This window comes from Rattus rattus, chromosome 2, assembly GCF_011064425.1.
Source record: "Rattus rattus isolate New Zealand chromosome 2, Rrattus_CSIRO_v1, whole genome shotgun sequence".
Classification (NCBI taxonomy): Eukaryota; Metazoa; Chordata; class Mammalia; order Rodentia; family Muridae; genus Rattus; species Rattus rattus.
Window position 1 is genome coordinate 24,970,139 of NC_046155.1, and position 19,586 is coordinate 24,989,724.

At 45.1% G+C, this 19,586-nt stretch overlaps 1 protein-coding gene across 1 annotated transcript in view; it reads right to left on the bottom strand.

Moving 5' to 3' along the window:
* Positions 1 to 18,604, bottom strand: part of Pgm5 (phosphoglucomutase 5) — a 173,842-nt gene extending 155,238 nt beyond the window's left edge. Inside the window, exon 1 of the mRNA XM_032891741.1 lies at positions 18,318 to 18,604. Coding sequence (XP_032747632.1) covers positions 18,318 to 18,578 — 261 coding nt within the window. The 5' untranslated portion in view covers positions 18,579 to 18,604. The remainder of the gene's footprint in view (positions 1 to 18,317) is intronic.
* Positions 18,605 to 19,586: the final 982 nt, after the last annotated feature.

A 19,586-nucleotide genomic window follows, 5' to 3' on the forward strand; every position in this document is an offset into this window, starting at 1 on the left:
CAGCACCGAAGGGCAACATCTGCCTTGTGTCTCTGAGTAAAACCCAGGCTCAACTGGGGAGGACAAACTAGGGTATGCTGAAGTCCCTACCCTCCACCTCTCACTGCATGGCTTTGTGTGGATCTAAGAACGACCCCAGCCAGCCCCCGAAGAACTGGACATCCCTGAAGGGATCTTATTATCACTACTTCAGCTCCTGCCTTGAAAGAAGGTGAGACCAATCCTAGTTCCTTGAGATTCACAGCACAGGAGGCAGGCAGGCAGAGGCGAACTCTCAGGGAAGTGACATTATCACCCAGGACTCCTCAGATGTGTAAATGGAGCATGTGTCTTCCCAGAGTCAGAGCTAAGGAGAGAGAGGGGTCAGCCAGCTCCCACTCTGCTGGGACTTTAAATGCTTGGAGAAAGGGGACACGATGGTGACTCCTCACATCGCTTTGTGTTTGTTCTGCTAAGGACACCAAGACTCTCACCAAACCTTAGATATTGCTTGCTATATTGTTATTGTCTTCACCCAAGGACATGGCTAGAGATGAGGGAAGTAAGATGCCCTTGCACTGGTCACAGACCAGCATACTAAGATATAAACAGTATGACACAAAGCCTCTCCTAATCACTTCCATTTCTTTCCATTGTGGGCCTACAACTAATTTATTTTTTTTCATGCTCTTTTTCTCCTTTCAGAATGCTAACAACTGTTCTCCTAAATTAGATTTAGTATAAGTTCATTTTCTAATTAGCTCCAAGTAAAAATCCTTGAGAGCAGAGACCTGCCATTTCAACCCTAAGGCTCAGTTTTCAGAGTAGATGCAGAACCTGGATGCTGAGTGAGTTCCCCGGTAACATAACGCTAAGAAAAGCAGATTGGTCTCATGTGTGAACTCTCTAGAGAACCCCCCTCCCCCAGTGTAACTCTCTTTCAGCTTTAAGCAAGACATTTGTTAAAAGGGAGAAAAGTATGGCACTCCTTGGTGTCTCCCAGTCCCGAGGTCACTGCCCCAGAGTGGAATCACATGGCTTAATGGGCATATCCCAGAGATCAGTCAGGGAAAGTGAAGAGAGCAATAGACAGATACTTCCTCCATGCTCCACAGAGTGTTCTGCAGGGCCACACAGATACCACAGTGTCCCCCTGTGAGGTACCGCAGCTGGTAATGTATACAAAGACGCCTGTTTCCTGTCTTCTTTGTTTAACACATACACACACACTCACACACTCACACCACACACACACAACATCCTCACACACACACGCACACACTCACACACACATACTCATACACACACACACTCACACGCACTCACACACACTCACACACATACTCATACACACACTCACACACACTCATACACACACACTCAAACACACACTCACACATACTCATACACACACTCACACACACTCACACACAAACACACATACACACACACACACACACTCAAACACACACACACACACTCAAACACACACACTCACACACTCACAGACACTCAAACACACACACTCACACACTCACAGACACTCAAACACACACACACTCACACACTCACACACACAAACACACACTCACACACTCACACACAAACACAGGCGCACTCGCGCGCGTGCGCACACACACACACACACACACACACACACACACACACGAAGCCACAAGCCAAGCTGCCATGAACATGAATACTAAATCCTCAGTCTTTAAGCCTCAGCTGTCAGAGAGGGATGCCAACCCTTAAGGAGATGGATGGCTCAGTGGAATGTAGAGAAATAACAGACTCAAGGCAAGGCATGGATGTGGTTACCCAAACAAACATCAAGGGACTTCTCCATTTGCAGATGGATAATTGTCAGCTATGTGCTTTCTTACATGGGGACCAGATGGGAACAAACGGATGCATCTCCGGCTTCCTGGACCCTCGGAAGACGTCAAATACACACTGGAGCCGAAGGAGGAATGCGCTCTATTTGAACCAAACCAGCACATATTCCTCATGCAACTCCCAGGGTCTGAACATGCGAAGAAAACTCACAGGCATATAGAAGTTTGGCCCGCGTTATAATGTTCAATCAGCCCATTAGGAAAATCTCACTAAGATCACGAAATCTAATTGCCTTTAGCTACAAACTGGAGTAAAAATAGGAAGCCATTCCCCACACACACACACATACCCTCCCACCCCACCCCTGCCCAAGCAATCAGGTAGTTATGTGCTTGGAGAACACTCAGTAGCCTTATCCTGGAGCCTGACTCTGTGAATTGCTTACATTCTATGAGGTAAAGCACCCCAGTAGACAAAGGATAAAACTCCCCAGTGCTCACTGTGCCTCGCTGGTGAAGAGGGCAGAGGGGTTGTAGAGCCAACCGAGACAAGTTGGTACTCAACAGGCTTCGCTCTCCTGCTGCCTCTGTGACTCTGGGTGAGATCCTGAGCCCCTCTGTGCCTCAGTTTTTATATCTAAAGGATCTAAAAGATCACATGATGGGACAGATCATCCCCAGGTCACAGTGCCCAGCATCGAGCATTCCTTCAACACATCCCATTCCCTTTCTCTAGCTGGTGACATTTCCTAACAGTGATGATTGATTGAATGAATGAATGTGTCACTACCATCAGGCACTAACTTGAAATACTGTTCTCCTATGTTAGTATGACGTACATAATAACAAAATAAAAAATCTGTACTCCAAAAAAAAAAAAAAAAAGGAGGAGGCAGGGGGAAAAAATCTGTAACCCTATCACATACAACAGCTATTGTTAGCATTCCCCGGTACAGCCTTGATTTCTGCCTGTCTCAGTTGTCGTCAGGCACTGTTACAAAAGGGATTGCTGCTTAGTCTCTCTCTCTCTCTCTCTCTCTCTCTCTCTCTCTCTCTCTCTCTCTCTCTCTCTGTATGTGTGTGTGTGTCTTTCTCTCTGTGTCTCTCTGTCTCTATCTCTATCTCTCTGTCTATCTCTGTCTCTCTCTCTTCCCCACTTCTGTATGGTGTATGTGTGAGACTATGTGTGTGTATGTATGTGTATATGTATGAGTATGTGTGTATATGTGTGTGTATGTATGTGTATATGTATGAGTATGTGTGTATATGTGTATGTGTGTATGTGTATATATGTATATGTGTGTATTTGTGTTGTATGTGTATGTGTGTATTTGTGTGTATGTGTACATGTGTGTATGTGTTATGTGTGTGTATGTGTGTATGTGTGTATGTGTGTGTATGTGTATGTGTGTATGTGTGTATATGTGTGTATGTGTATGTGTGTATGTGTGTATATGTGTGTGTATTTGTGTGTATGTGTGTATGTGTATATGTGTGTATGTGCATGTATGTGCGTATGTCTGTATGTGCATGTATGTGTGTGTATGTGTGTATGTGTGAGTATGTGTGTGTATGTATATGCATGTGCGTGCATGTGTGTGTGTACTAACTTACAGCTTATAAAATCATAGGTTTTTCAAACATCCTCAGTGCTAGTCATCCCATCTCCATCTGTTCTCCCGTCCTCCCCTCTCCCTCCTTCCTTACTTAACCCCCACCCGTTATGTCCTTTCCCCCTCCATACATCTCTCCTTAAAATCTTTCTCCAACTCCCCTACCCTTTGCCCCTTTCTACTTTCCCAACTTCTACAAAAAACCCAAACCCACAAATCTAAAGACTCGACATTAGGACATACACATAGGGAGGACATGTGCCGTGTGTCTTTCTGGGTAATCCTTTCTTCTTATGGCACTGAGTAATCTTTTCAATATAATGGTAAAGGGTGTGTAGTCTGCTATTTAATTACTGAAGAATACAAACATGTTTTACCTCAGGTTTTTGTAATTAAAAAATTACATGTTTTTGAAGCTATGGTGAGGTGTAACTTAAACTGGATGTTATTTGCCAATAATCAAGAAGCAAGTCAGTCCATAGAATGGGTCCATAACTACAGTATCCTTTTTAGCCACCAAACCTGTTCACTAAGAAGCTGCCTGAGGAAGTGACAGCCCCACATCACCCAAATCTTCTCATATCATCCTGCATCAGCTCTCCGGTGACCCTGTCCCCTAGCATGTACCAGACTGGGGTACTAACTTACCAATGTCACTGAGCTCAGCTCACAAACCCATCCTTGTGAGAGAGGCCTGCCTCGAACCACACCTCCTATCCTTGCTCTCACTCCATCACCAGTTCTACTGAATGTTCTAGCAACACGGGTCTCCGGGGAAGATCTGCGTATCTATTTTGGTTCGATAGTGCCCTCAACCATCTCTGACGTTTGGGACTCTGCTCTGTCCTCTGTGACGGTTAGTGTTCCCTGTCTAGTTGACAGACTCTTGAATCACTTGGAGAGGGGCCTCTGGGCTTGCCTGGAGGGAAGATTGTCTTGTTTGCATTAAGGCTCATTGTAACTATGGATCAGGCCGTTCCCTCAGCAGAGAATCCAGGTCTGTATAATCGTGGAGAAGAGAGAAGCTGAGCACTGCCTGGCCTGCATTGATCTGCCTGGTGCCCACTTTGCAGTGCAGGGTGAGCAGCTGTTTCAAGCTCCTGCTGCCATGATTTCCCTGCTACGGTGAGGTTTGTCTTTTGAACTCTGAGACACAATGAACCCTTCTCCTTTAAGTTGTCTTAGTCATGGCAGCTTACACAGCAACAGAAAAATAAATGAAGACTCCTCTTAAACATATTCAAGGAAAAAATACTTTGGATGATAGGGAGAGAGGGCCCTGGGCACATGCTACTTGATAAAGTAGACGGGATGCACAGACGTATACCCACACCCACTTTATAGGTAGATTTTACATAAAGGATTCCATTTAAGATTTTTTTAAAATCTCTTTAAAGTTACATATTTTTCTCTGAGTACTTATCGCAGTCCATTAAAATTCACGCACGACTGTTTTTAAATGAATCTCCTCAGACCAGTTCCTGCCTGATTGGGAAGCAGTATCTGCCCATTTCCTAAGGGGCCCCACCCTTTATCCTATGTTCCACTGAACTGGTGAACTAAAGACCTCTGCAATCAGATTTACAACTCAGCGAGATTAAACAGTTTACTGTTATTTATGACAGCCGTTCTAGGCCTTCCCTGTCTGCATCTGTCACTGTTCGTTTGAGAGCTCCTTCCCAAAGAACAGCATGCCTCCTCACCCAACACTGAGCAGAGCTGCAGACACGAGCCCCTCGCAAATATTTTAACCCAAGTGCTTGAAAGCGAGGTGAGCTCCCACAGCTGTGTGGTTTCAGACTCCTCTCCGATTAGCTAGATTAGTGTGGAGTCTCCAGCCTCTGCTGGGCCCTGTTCCTCTCAGTAATCTCTCACATGGCCCAGTCCATTAAGTCAAAAAAAAAAATGGTCAGATTAAGGTTGGCCTCAGGAGAGGGCAGTTGGGGTAGGCCTGGATTGCTGTCTTCACAAAGATTGAGCAGACACGAAGGTTAAATATGGAAAAGCATGGTGTTGACCCAGCTTGCTCCCTCCAGGAGACACAACACACAGACTGGATCGGGAAGGTCCTTTGGGTTGAGTCAGTCTTCGGGGGGAACAACTGCAGCCACTTCAGGGACCATTCAGAGGAGTGCATGTGCGTGCCGCAGGCGCAGCTGGCCAGGGAGGGGACAGTATCTGCAGCAGTTGCCACCCAACTTGCCAGCAGCCTGGAGAAATGCCAGCAGTCAAGAGGAAGCCATAGGAAGCAACTGTGGTCATCAGACCAACTCAGGAGGCTCTGGTTAGAAAAACCACTGTTAAAAAAAAACACACTCTGCCTCCTTTTTGTGAAAGTAAAAGATTTTACCAATACCTGTGTTCTATGAGTATACAAAAAAAATTCTTAACAATTCATTCCATTAAGCCACTGGGCACCTTAAGAAGGAGGCAAGCGGCCCAGGAGTGTGTTCATCTACGAGTCAGGTCTGTAGATATTTAAGTACACTTGTGACACTTTGCTAAGAGAACAGTAGAAAACAATCAGGGATGGGAAGAGGGGGAAATGATCAGGTATTGGGTGGGGGGAAAGGACTGAAGCAGCACTGAGGGCCAACAGAAAGAACGGAAACAGGCAGGTAGGAGGTGGGGGGCCCTCCAAAATGTACCAAGGACTTAGGAGGTGAGAGACTCTGAGGACTGGAAGGGAGGGCCTTAGAGGAAATGCCCTACAGTGTGGAGAGGGAACCCGGAGAGCCCACCGCCAGCAGAAAGACAGGGCATCAAGTGAGACACGGGGTTGCCATCCCACAGTCGAAACTCTGACCCATAATTGTTCATGTCTGAAATAACTGCAGGGAAATAGAGAAGAACGTGAGGAAAAGAAGGTCCAGCGACAGGCCCAAAGGGGGATCCAGCTCAAGGGGAGGCCCCAAGGCCTGACCACATTGAGGTCTGGTGGGGTGGAGTGGGGGGAGTTAGGGACATCCTCGTGGAGACAGGGGAGAGGTGGGAGTGGGGTACGGATGTGGAACAGTTAGGGGTAGACAGGGAGGTGGATAAAATCTGGAGTGTAAAAAAAAAAGATTAAATAAAATTAAAAGAAAAAAGGAAACGATCTATACATTCCAGAATGTAACAGAGAAAGGGTGCATGACTTATGACATGGTGACAAAATGACACTATTAAAATATGATAACAGTAGGAGTACCAGAAATGTATGAATGGCTACTTGCTAACTGGAAAAACAATCACAGGGGAGGCATGGTCCCATTTTTAGAAAACCAGCAAATAAAGTTGGACTCTAAACAGTTACAGTGGGCATATCTATGTGCCTGTGGTGGGGTGGGAGAAGGGCCCCTTCTATTTCACACACTTTTCTAATTAAAGCAGTCAAATATATATATATGTGTGTGTGTGTGTGTGTGTGTGTGTGTGTGTGTGTGTGTGTGTGTGTGTGTGTGTGTGTGTACACTAACCGGGCACAGGAGAGAAAGGCTAGAGAGTCATATGAGCTTACAGGGCCAGCCTGGGCAACACAAACTGCCCTTGATCTCAGTAACCAACAAACTAACCATCCAACCAACACAACAAAACTATCACACCAACAGCAGCACACAGCCTTCCATGGCACAGCAAAAACAGGAAAAGGCTTGGACTTTATCTGCAGTGCTGTTGCTTGAGACCTGAATGACCAGGACAAATTGTTGTGTTTATAAAAAGATAAAGAGAAAAGGGAAATGTTTTGGTGGCATATGTTCAGGTATGGTGGGAGGGGGTGTCTCCGGGGGCCTATGCTGAGGCATCCATCCCCCCTGAGGGACCAGCTGCATGAGGGTATGGTATAGAATAGAGCTTATTCGGGGCATGGGGAGTTGAGAGGGTAATAGAGGCAGAGAAAGGCAGAGAGAGAGAGAGAGAGAGAGAGAGAGAGAGAGAGAGAGAGAGAGAGAGAACGAGGAGGAAGAGGAGAAGGAGAAGGAGAAGAGAAGAGAAGAGAAGAGCAGAGAAGAGAAGAGAAGAGAAGAGAAGAGAAGAGAAGAGAAGAGAAGTAGAGGCCAGCCATGAACATGAGGGGGCGTGGGGAAAGAGGGGGAGCAAGAAGGCAAGAGAGAGGGGAGGGGGCAATCAGCCCCTTTTATGGTGAGTCAGGCACACCTGGCTGTTGCCAGGCAACTGTGGGTGGAGCTTAGACAAAATGCTAACAAATCACACAGCCTCAGATTTGGTTTATAAAAATAGAGAGCAGTGACTGTTTTTAAAAGACTCTATTAGTTAAGATATTTACTGCTCAGCTAGCGACCAAAATGTCTCCCAATGATACATAATAACCATGATGACTTTCCCACAGCTGCAGCAACTCTTGAGTATTTTCTCAACATAACAATTCTTTTTATTTTAGATTTATCTGGTTACAATAAGGTTGACTACCTTCTTTGTGTGTTTGTTGGTGACAAACTTTGTATTAAGTTGTTTGAGTTTTCTTCTTGATTTGGAAGAGTACTTCTATATTGGAGACGCAAACCATTAGTTTTAAAACTTTCTTCTAGGTACTGTTTTGAGATCCTTTGTTGAATAAACTAAACTCTGTACCTCTGGTTTCGGATTGTTTTTTTTTTCCTTTTTCCTTTGGAAATTCTAACTATAACACTAGGCAGGACTAGCTAGAAATCGGGAATCTTGCTACAGGAAAACAATAAGAAAAGCTATAACAATATTATGTTTGTACAAAATGTTTCTTAGTAAAGACTTGGAAAGGGAAAAGTCAAAACCTTCATGACTCCAGGCCAAGGAAAGATCCTCTTTGATGGTTGAGTGTTCCTGAATTATTTTCTCTTCATCTACAAATAGAGACATTGCTCCAAAAGGTGATGTCACTAAAACCGTAAGAGGTACATGAAAATAAGAACTTTTACTTTTACAAGTCTTATGTATATTATAGGTATGCATTTACTAGTAACCAACAGAGTAAACTCAGATGAGAGGATTTTTAATGCCCCTTTGGCTGGGCAACCACAGCAGTGTAAGTACACTGACCAGGCTTGAGCGGTTCAGATCTACCCATAAGGCTATTGGCCAATGCTGACACTGGAGTTCTAGCTCTCTATGCTCATGTTTATATCCCATATAATGTTTGGGCTGCTCCAAAAATTGACCCCCAAGGCCTGGTCTTCAGATCTGTAAAGAAATTAGCAAATTTGCAGGATTCACGGAAGGGCTCCATCAAAACAGATCAAAAGTGATTCTTAGGGCAAGTTTGACACATAATGTTGTGGACGCATGTCTGCCTTTTCAATAAACACCATTATATCTTATCACAAGATCTAATAAAGCAGCTTGGTTGAAAACACCATCTGGGTTTCTGGATATATTAACCAAAGCTTAAAATAACCTCCCAGCAACTGGGAGGGCCCAGCTGTTCTCAAACTCGCCCGTTCCTTTGACTCTCCCAGAAAAAGAGAGAAAGGAGACTAGAGGCTGAAAGTGTCACCCATGTCCTGGTCACACGGGGAAACGGAGACATACAAGGGCTCCTGAAGTGTGTTACTGCTCCCAGGAGATTTGCCTATTACACACTCAGGTATGGAGATCCAGAAAGGACAGTGAGGCAAAGTTACGGAAGGTTCCTTCCGTCGGGGTTTCTCCTGAGTGGCACCACGAGCCTGCTTTCCCTAATGTCTGTGCTAACAAACACTGCAGCAGCTAGGTCTGCCCACCAGATCTGTCATGGACACTAGCTAAAAACACGACGCTATCAGTCCTCCTCCAGAGGCAAGGTCCTGGGTCACCCAACCTTAGATTTTCAGATCTAAGGCAGGAAAGAGGCCCCAGGTGTTGACGAACAGGGTGCGATTCTTACTTCCTCCTCAGCCTGCCACCCACCCACCACCAGGACAGTCTCGTTTGTTTCAGCTTCTAGTCTGTGACATTCCTCTTTGGAACCACGTCAAGATCCACTCCCCGGATAGCTGTAACACATGGCAAAACAAGTATGTTCTCTCTCTCTCTCTCTCTCTCTCTCTCTCTCTCTCTCTCTCTCTCTCTCTCTCTCTCTCTCTTTCTCTCTCTCTCTCTCTCTCTCTCTCTCTCTCTCTCTTTCTCTCTCTCTCCCTCTCTCTCTCTCCCTCTCTCTCTCTCCCTCCCTCCCTCCCTCCCCTCTCTCTCTCTCTCTCTCTCCCTCTCTCCCTCTCTCTCTCCCACCCAACTTTTCATGGGCAGTTGGGATCATACAATTTGTGGGAGCTCCTGCCCGTCGGACAGTCCCAAATCCCACTGACAGTGACCAGCTCTTCCAATCTCTTGCATCACTGCTGGTCATCATGCTGTCAGTACAGCTAGTTTATGTCACCAGCAAGTGGATTTTCTCTTGGCTGAAACGTACAACCGAGCGGTAAAGCTTTTGTCAAGGGACTCAGGACAGGCTTTGTTCAGTACATATGGTTAAACCGTAATTATCTAAAATTCATTCAGTTGGCCACAGCAATACGTTTTCCTTTTGCTAAAATCGATTATGGTTTAAAACTGAGATGTCTCCCAGAGGCTCATGTGCTGAGGAAATTAGCTGTGGGTTCATGGAGTTTGGGAGAAGTGATTTGATCCTGGGGGTTTTCACCTATTCAGGATTAAGACCTCGATGGAGTCATAATATAAAGGGAAGGTAGGCAGGGCCTGTTTGGAGGAAGTGGGTAACCGAGAGCAAACCCCTAGAAACACATACCCTATCCCTGGTTCCTTCCTATGTCACTACATTTTCTCACCACCACAGAGGTTGGGAAGACAACTTACATTAGCCACATGTTCCTGTCACCGTGGCCTTCTCTTTATCATGGACCACAGCAAACTGACCACAAACTGACACCCCAGAAACACTGGGAATAAATAAATAAACAAACAAACAAACAAACAAGCAAACCAACCAACCCTAACACCATAGGCATTTGTCACAACAATGAAAACTGACCAACATGGTGGCCTAAATGTTACAAAGTGCATTCTGGAGCAAGGCTTGGTTGAACTCTCAGGGTAGGTCAGTGATCTGAAGCCAATTTGAAGACAATTGGCTTCTAGGTATGCCGAAAGGCTAATGTGGCCCTTCTGCCATTTGAGTGGCAGAGCAAGGAAAAGAAGTTTCTCCTTGCAGCTGCTAGCCCAAGGCTATTTCTACCATCCTGTCACCCCCAAGGTGATCACACTCAGAAATCTTGAGTGGACTTTCCAAATGTGTGCTTGAACATTGGATGACGTAGGGGGCATAGCTCAGAGGAATCAGAGTTGGTTTTTTGTTTGTTCATCTTTACTTTTAAGATTTTTCTTTTTCCTTTTAGATACGGGTGCTTTGCGTGGATTCCTGCAAACCCAAAATGGGCATCGGACAGTTGAGCCATAATGCAGGTGCTAGAAATTGAACTCAGGACCTCTCAAAGAGCAGCCAGCGCCCTTAGCCACTAAGCCATCTCTCCAACCCCAGGAACCAGAATTATTAAATATGCAGAAATCTCTATTCTTCAAGAAAAGAAGCATGACTGGTGCCTGGTTACCCTGAAGGAGAGAGTGGATGCTAACAACCTGGGGATCTTTTGCTGCTCTGTGGAGCCGGGCTTTACCTGGATCCCACAGAATCCTGAGCCTCGTTTAAGCTTGATCCTAAGCTTCACCTCTCAGTGAATAGAACCCATCGTTATAAAAGACGCCCCAGGTACTTTGCATCCTCCATCAATAGAATATATCTTTATGCTTATTATAAATCCTTCCTCCCCAGGCCCTTACCCTGAGCTCTGTCAATCAGTCGTTAGAACTCATTGTCTTATAGCGGACAGAGTTGCTTTGCTACAGAGGTGTGCTTTGCAAAGGGGTTTTGATGTAGCTGTCCCTGAAGCTTTGCTGTGATAACTGGCTCATTGAGATTCTTCCCAAATTTTACTGTGCTTAAAGGTGTCAGAAAAACAGACTGCAAGGTCAGACTCTGCAAGGTTTGACCCAGCACCTGCGAAAGTGTCACTGGCCTGCATGTCATTCTTCACCTAGCACAGATCATTCTCCTGCTGGCTCTGACGCTTGCAGGGACCCCGACGTGATAACCTGTATTTAATCTGCAGATACTCCGGGGTATACCAGACCAACTCTAATTTTAACAAGCAGATTTGAAATGCTGGTTCAAAGCCAGGCTACCCAACAACATTGCCATTAACTACTTATGACATTTCAATCTCACTTTATTAAGCTGAAACACTGTAGCTCATTGATGTAGTTCATCAAATACATAATTCATTATATCTCATTAAATATATATTTATACATAAATAGATAATTCATATATATTTCATTAAAATGAAATCAAATAAAAAGCCCATTGGTCACACTAGCTACATTTCAAGTGTTCAGCTCTCATACTTGCATAAAACACAGAACAGGGCTGAATCCAAGACATTCCCACCATCAGAGAAGCTATTGAATATCATCTCCAGAGGAGGAAGTGACACTGAATGCATCACTGTTGGCTTTGGGGAATGCACCAGGAAATTTTGGATTTTTTATGCATTCAATTTCAGCAGATTAGTAATAAATGTGTTTTTGTTTTCGTTTTGTTTTTTTGTTTTTTGTTTTTTGTTTTTGGGGGGGGGGTTTCGTTTGTTTTTGTTTTTTTGCTGTCTACCCTCCACTCAGTGCTGAGGAAGGAACCCAGGCTTTGAGGATGCTGGGTAAATGTTCTATCACTGACCAAGATTTCACACAGTCACTTCTCAGTCTGCTCACTAAGGTCAAATGCAAAGGAGAAAATTTTAGAAAATTCCAGAACATCTTGAAGAAAACACAATGTACAATATTAAGTGTAGTTAGAACAAGTAACAAGATTCAGTTAAAGAAAACTTTGGGGGTTGGGGATTTGGCTCAGTGGTAGAGCGCTTGCCTAGGAGGCACAAGGTCCTGAGTTCGGTCCCCAGCCCCGAAAAAAAAGAAAAAAGAAAAAAAAAAGAAAACTTTGATCTCGACTGCAAAAAGGGAGCCATCCACCCAGAAAGAACAAGGGCATTTTTACAGCAACTGTCCTGTATTTAGCTCTTAAACTATTTAAACTGTGTGTGTGTGTCTGTGTGTATGTGTGTCTGTGTGTGTCTCTCTGTGTGTGTATACGTGTGGACTGTGTGTATATATGTGTGTAGCATGTGTGTATCTGTGTACATGTGTGTGTAGTGTGTCTGTGTAGTATATGTAGTGTGTGTGTAGTGTGTGTGTGTCTGTGTGTAGTGTGTCTGTGTGTGTGTGATGTGTGTGTCTGTGTGTGTGTATATACATGTGGACGTGTGTATATATGTGTGTAGAGTGTGTGTATCTGTGTACATGTGTGTGTAGTGTGTCTGTGTAGTATATGTAGTGTGTGTAGTGTGTGTAGTGTGTGTGTGTGTAGTGTTGTGTGTCTCTGTACGTGTGTAGTGTATGTAATGTGTGTGTGTGTCTGTGTACATGTTTGTGTGTAGTGGTTGTATAGTGTGTGTGTGTGTGTGTGTGTGTGTGTGTGTAGTGTGTGTCTGTGTGTCTGTGTGTGTGTGTGACTCAAAACCCATAGCTCTCAAATTTTATAGTTTCCATGTTGTTAGATAAAATTACTTAAAACCTCCTGAGAGGTATTTTAATTTTTAAAAAAGACACAAACTGTGCTCTACCCAAGAGTGAAAGAAAAACAATAGCCATGTATAAAAGTCAGAGACTGACCTGAAAAGCCAACAGTGTTTAATCTTGTGAACAAGATTGGCTTGGTACTAACTGATCTTCAGGCTATTTCTCTTTCCATCAGAACCTCTTCAGTAGTATTGAGTCTCTCTCTCTGTCACTCTCTCTCTCTCTGTCTCTCTCTGTCTCTCTCTCTCTTTGTCTCTGTCTCTCTGTCTCTGTCTCTCCCTTCCTCCCTCTTTCTCTCTCTCTCTCTCTCTTTCTCTCTCTCTCTCTCTCTCTCTCACACACACACACACACACACACACACACACACACTAATGCCAGCTAATGTAATTTGGGAATTAGAGAAACAGTATTTCAAGACCTCCAATGAAATAGTTTAAGAGATGATCGGTGGTGGATTTTAAGTCACTGAGTAAATATTGATTAAAAGACCAAACTTGCAAATTGTGTTCACAGCCTGCGCCACTGCTGCGGTCTAAAGCTAGCAACCCCTCCCGCTTGCTGAGCTCCAGCCTGAGGGTAAGGAGTTGTCCGTACTATGGCTCATACAGAACAGGCTGCCCCCACACTCACTAGTGGGAAAGCACCCAGGAAACAATTGGCTACAAAAGCCAGTCACGAGAGTGCGCCCTCTACTGGAGGGGTGAAGAAACCTCATCGTTATAGACCCGGTACTGTGTTACTCCGTGAAATCAGACGCTATCATAAGTCCACAAGCTTCCCTTCCGATGTCTGGTGCGAGAAATTGCTCAAGACTTCAAACCAGATCCGCACATCCAGAGTTGAGTTATTGGCTCTTTACCGGTAGCTGGTCGGTCATTTTGAAGATACCAACCTGTGTGCTCTCCATGCCGAGTGCATAACAATTACGCCAAAAGATATCCAGCTGGCAGGCCACATTGCTTAAGAGCCCACTATGAGGGGAAACATTTCATTCTCAAAAATGTTTTTCCTCTACTTCCTGTTATCAGAAGTTCTGAATGTTAGAAATCTTTCCGTGGGATCAAAAGGTACCTGAGTATATGATTATGAGTGGAAACCTAGGGGACAGAATCAGGGGTTGGCAGCTTCTTCATTTTCATTTGTGGGCAGATTTTTTAATATAAATGCAGGGTATAAACTATTAGTGCAAGCAAAATGTCTTAGTGAATGCATCTCAACAGCTCAACTTTGTAACAATTATAAAGAAACCAAATATGCACACAATATAAAGTTGAGCCTACAACTGACTAAAACCAGGGAAGGCACGGTGGGGCATAGGAACAGTGACCAGTGGGACTCCAAAGTCCTTCTATTGTCCCAAATGGAAGGACAAGCCCAAAAAGCTTCACAAGACTCAGATAATTCAGAGACCCCTACCCCCGCCCCAAGTGCTGCTGATTGATGTGGGGCTGGATTGGGATGAGAGACAATAGTGGGGAGACCCAGGGGATATTCCAAAAGGTGATTTACGATCCCACAGGTAGGACAGGGAGAATGGAGCAGAAGAAAAATTGAACGTCTGAAAGATGAATATACTGAATTAACTATGCTTTTTCTTGTTTTGGGTTCCTTGAAACAGTCTCACGATGTAGCCCAATCGACATCAGTCTCCCAAGTGATGAGATCAGAGGCTTGTACCACCACATCAGACTCTGAAATACTCTCATGAAGAAGTAAGTTAAAACTGAATCCACTGAACTAGGTGGATAGAATTCTCTCAAAATTCCTACATTGGAGGCCTAAGGTGACGGTTGGAGGTAAGGCGTTCAGGGAGTGATTAGCTGGTGAGGATGGAGTCCATGTGATTGGAATTTAGAGTCCTCGGAAATTAGCGAGGCCCTCCCACTAAGTGAAGCCACAGTAAGAAAGCACCATTCTGTGAGCTAGAAAATGGGCCCTCACCAGACACCGAAATAACCAGAGCCTGGACCTCGGGCTTGCAACCTCCAGAACTGCTTTGCAGTGAGTTTCTGATGCTTATACATTAGCCAGTCCGTGGCATTGTGTTACAGTAATTCAAGCGGCTAAGTCAAGTCTAATTGGGCCATTAGAGAAAGCTTGAAAAGTCAGGCAACTGGACCGATTCTTGGACAAATCAGCTTCATAGACAGATTCACAGACAGGCAAGCAGGAGAGTGTTTTATAGGTTAAAAATTGACCTGAGTTACCAAATGCAATGTTGATTCGTCGATTAGGACAACTTGGTTTGAGTAAATCACCATAAAAGAATTTCAAAACAACTGACTCTACCCAACGGTAGAGCTATAACTACGTAGGGGAAGATTGTTATTTATGAAGAGGCCCGTACTGAAGAATTTATGGACAAATGCCATTTTTCTTAAGAAAACTGAAAATATTTAATCCAAAAGCAATGGCACAAACATTATAAAATATAGCCAAGACTATGGCGGTCAATAAATGCTACTGGAAAGCTATAAATTTCCATAAATCTTTTATTTTTTTATTTTATTTAACTTCATGTACATATTTATGTGGGCGGTGTGTATTGTGACAGTACAGACGTGTACTATCCCAATCACGATTTTTAATTTTTACACTTATTTATTATGTACATATGTGATTACATACACATGCGTACAACTACCACAATGTCCTCGTGGCGGTCAAAGGTTCTCTGCTGCCACGTGGGTTCTAGGAATCAAACTGAGATTATGAGGCCCAAAAGCAAGAATTGTATATACTGAGCATCTTTCGGGCTCCATACTCATAACTCTATCCTAGAAATGTTCAAATCCTAAGTTATACATGAGCGTAAGATACATCAGCTTAAAGCTTATGAGCTATAAGTAAATATATATTATATTATATATATATATATATATATAATCTGTTCATCATTTAGAAATGTAATAATCCTGGTCCCCTCCAGCAATTATATTAACAACTACCAAATACAGCTTTTCTTAGAAAACTTCCTTGTAAGCTTAATTATCTTAGTCAGTGTTCTATTGCTGTAAAGAGGCATCATGACCACAGCAATTCTTATAAAAGAAAGGGTTGCATTGGGGGCCGGCTTACAGTTTCAGAGGCTTAGTCCATGATCACCGAGGCAGGAAGCCTGGAGGCCCACAGGCAGACTCGGTGCTGGAGAAGTAGTAAGAATTCCACATCCTGATCCAGAGGCAGCAGATGAGAGACACTGGGACTGGCACAGGCTTTTGAAACTTCAAAGCTCCACCCCCAGTGACACACTTTCTCCAACAAGGCCACACACACCTCCTAATCCTTTTAAAAAGCTCTCCTCCTTGATAACTAAGCATTCAACTATATGAGCCTATGGGGGCCATTCTTATTCAAACTACCACATTCACTTTTCAATCAAAACCAAACTTTTTCCAGATAGAGGAATGATAGGCCACTCGATGACCAGACTTTCCAGTTCAGAGAGAATACATTCTAGTTTGTTACTTGTGTATCCTGGTTATGAATGTCTAGTCAGGAATATATTTTAAAGGCTTTAGAAATGCAGGTCCATCAGCCCTCAGCCTCCTGTAGCCTTAGGTTAGAAGGCAAGTGAGTCTGCATCCATTTTCAGTCACACAGGGACCAATAACGCCACTGTTCTCTAGTCCTGCCAAACCACATCTTCCCTAGAGTCAACCCTCTGACTATTCACCTCAGAACAAGTCTCCTGGAAGGTGAGGAAGAAATGAAGAGGAGACTGGTCCAAGCCACTGCTTGAGATGCAAATCAACAACCATCTTCAATAACTACTGTGACCCACAATAAATACTGGGCAGACAACATTCCTCTCAGACCCTGACAGAGAGTGTGGAGGAGGGTGAGCGGCGTTTCAGTGCTCCCAGAGCTCATTATCCTCCATCAATGCCCAGGAATAGCTTTGTCAGACAAGAGGGAAAGAGCATTTGTCGATCTCTCACCAAGCCCAGACTCCAGCCAACATTCATCAACCCCAGGTGAAGAGCTGAAGTTAAATACCAGTCTGGAATCCACTCTAAAGCGTCTGGGACTATTTCCCATGATTGCTTTTGGGATATTAAAAAAATGAATTCACAACAACAAAAGCTTCACAAAACACCTTTCCCCCTATTCCATTCCTAAAACGCCAAAAAGAGAAAAATCACAGTAGGAAACGTGAAGCATGGACGACTGTAGTGAAGAAACACTAAGGAGAAATGAAAACAGAGGGGGTGGGGGTGGGGGTGGGGGAGGGATGGCCAGACTCCACAGGACAGGTAACCTATGGGCTTTCACTTTTAAAGATGTACATCTGCAAGAGATTTCACTCAAGGGAAAGTTCAATGGGTGTAAATCTGATCGTGTTCACCAAGCTCAAATGACCTTTTGAAACCATATTTCCTACAGATAATTCGGAGACCCCTAAAGTTTGCTAATTACACGTTTTGGTAACTGGATTTAGGGCTAAACAGGGACAAGGTTGGGAGAGCAGAACGGATTTACCATTTACGGAGGTTTGAGGGTAGGGGTGCTTCTGTCTGTAGGGTACGGAAGAGGGAGCAGACAGAAAGAAACTCAAGGTCTGAGAAACCAGGTAGCAGAAAAAACTGCAGGAGGTCTTAGGAGAAGGGAGAGGAAGTGAGGATGCGTTAAGAATGCTACTGCCAGTCTCACTTACACCCTTTAGAGAAAGGCCTCCTGGAAACTAGACAGCCCAGGCTGCAAAGCCCTCAAACCATCCAACCCGTCCCCGTCCCAATCAAAGTCACCACTAAAGGACCACTTGGCTAGAGTGATACACTGGGGTCCACTCTTGCCAAATAGCACATGGTTCAATACTGGAGTGTGTGCGCACAGGTAATTGTTAAATTTGACAGCTACGATTTGGGGAGAGAGAGGATTATGGTAATAATAGTAATAATAGTAATAATAGTAATAGTAATAATAATAGTAATAATAATAATAATAATAATAATAATAATAATAATAATAATAATAAGCCAGGGTGGGAGATCATGTTGGCAAAAGTCTGTGTAGGGAGATGGGCAATAAACCGGTTGGAGGAACATGGGAAGCCCAAAGCTGCGAAGAAGAGGAAAATGAAGAGGAAGAGAATCGAGCAGAAATACAACAGGTGCGGGAGAAGCCTAGGTTCCAGCCCAGGGTCTTTGAGAAGAACAACCCCCCTTTTAAGGCCAGTGTCCCAGTATGTCTAGTGGCTGCCAGTGCGCTGGTATGGGAAGCTGGAAAGAGCACAAGGGAGGTGGCTGGGGTGTGGAGACCCGCAAACCTGGCGTGAGAGTCACTCACCCCGTTGGCCGCAGCCATCTGCACCACGATCTCAGTGGCCGTCCTGCTGAAGTACCTGCCGTCGCTACCCACCACCATCGTGCAACCCTGCCTGTCGCGCAGGTCGATGGACGACAGCACACTCTGGATGAAGTTGGGCAGGTAGTTGCGCTGGCCCTCAAAGAGTCCTGTGGGCCGCCGCAGCCCGCCGCCACCGGTCGGCCGCTGGTCCTCATAGGGCGCCGTGGGCACCGTCAGCACCGGGATGGGGCTCCCCTCCATGGCGCCGCTGGCCCGTCCTGCCGCGGCTGCGGGAGCCTCGGGGATCTGCCGCCCTCCCGGGCCCCTGCGGTCTGGCCTTGCTCCCGGCTCCGCCTTGCGCCCTCCCCGCCCCTTCCCACCCTCCCGCTGCTACTCTCAGATTGTCCCCTCAACGTCCGGGAGTGGAGTCTGCCTCCACCTTCAGATAGTTTTCAGCAGCCCAGCTCCTTCTGAGAGGATGGCCCAGCTGCCCTCGAATCCTTTCCCCGGCTCGCCTCCTGACTTTCCGAGTGTCCCAAAACCAGGCTCTAAGACCAGCTCCTATGTCCCCAACCACACCATACACTCGAGTTCAGTGCCGGGAACTCAGCCTTCCAGCTACTCTGGAGGCCCACTCTTCACTAGAAGACAGGCTTAAGACTGGAGTCTGAGCTAGCCAGGGGCCTAACCCACAGCCCTCTCTCCCCACACCCTGAGAGTCAGTTTAGTTTCTCTCCCTAGTAAGGACAGAGAGGGAGGTGGGAGGGGGCTAAAACCTTTTGCCATCAGAGAACAGCCCTAGCCAAAAATAACCCTGGAAAGGAGAGCTGAGAATTGTTAGGCTCTGCCAGAGGTGAAACTGAAGGCTGGGCAGTGTGTGTGTGTGTGTGTGTGTGTGTGTGTGTGTGTGTGTGTCTGTCTGTCTGTCTGTCTGTGTGTCTGTGTGTCTGTGTGTCCGTGTGTCTGTGTGTCTGTCTGTCTGTCTGTGTGTCTATGTGTGTGTGTCTGTCTGTGTGTGTCTGTATGTCTGTGTGTGTCTGTGTGTATCTGTGTATCTGTGTGTCTGTGTGTATCTGTGTCTCTGTGTGAGTGTGTCTATGTGTGTGTCTGTCTGTCTGTCTGTGTGTGTCTGTCTGTGTGTGTCTGTATGTCTGTGTGTGTCTGTGTGTATGTGTCTATGTGTGTCTGTGTGTCTGTGTGTGTCTGTGTGTATTTGTGTGTCTGTGTGTATCTGTGTCTCTGTGTGTGTCTGTGTCTGTGTGTGTCTGT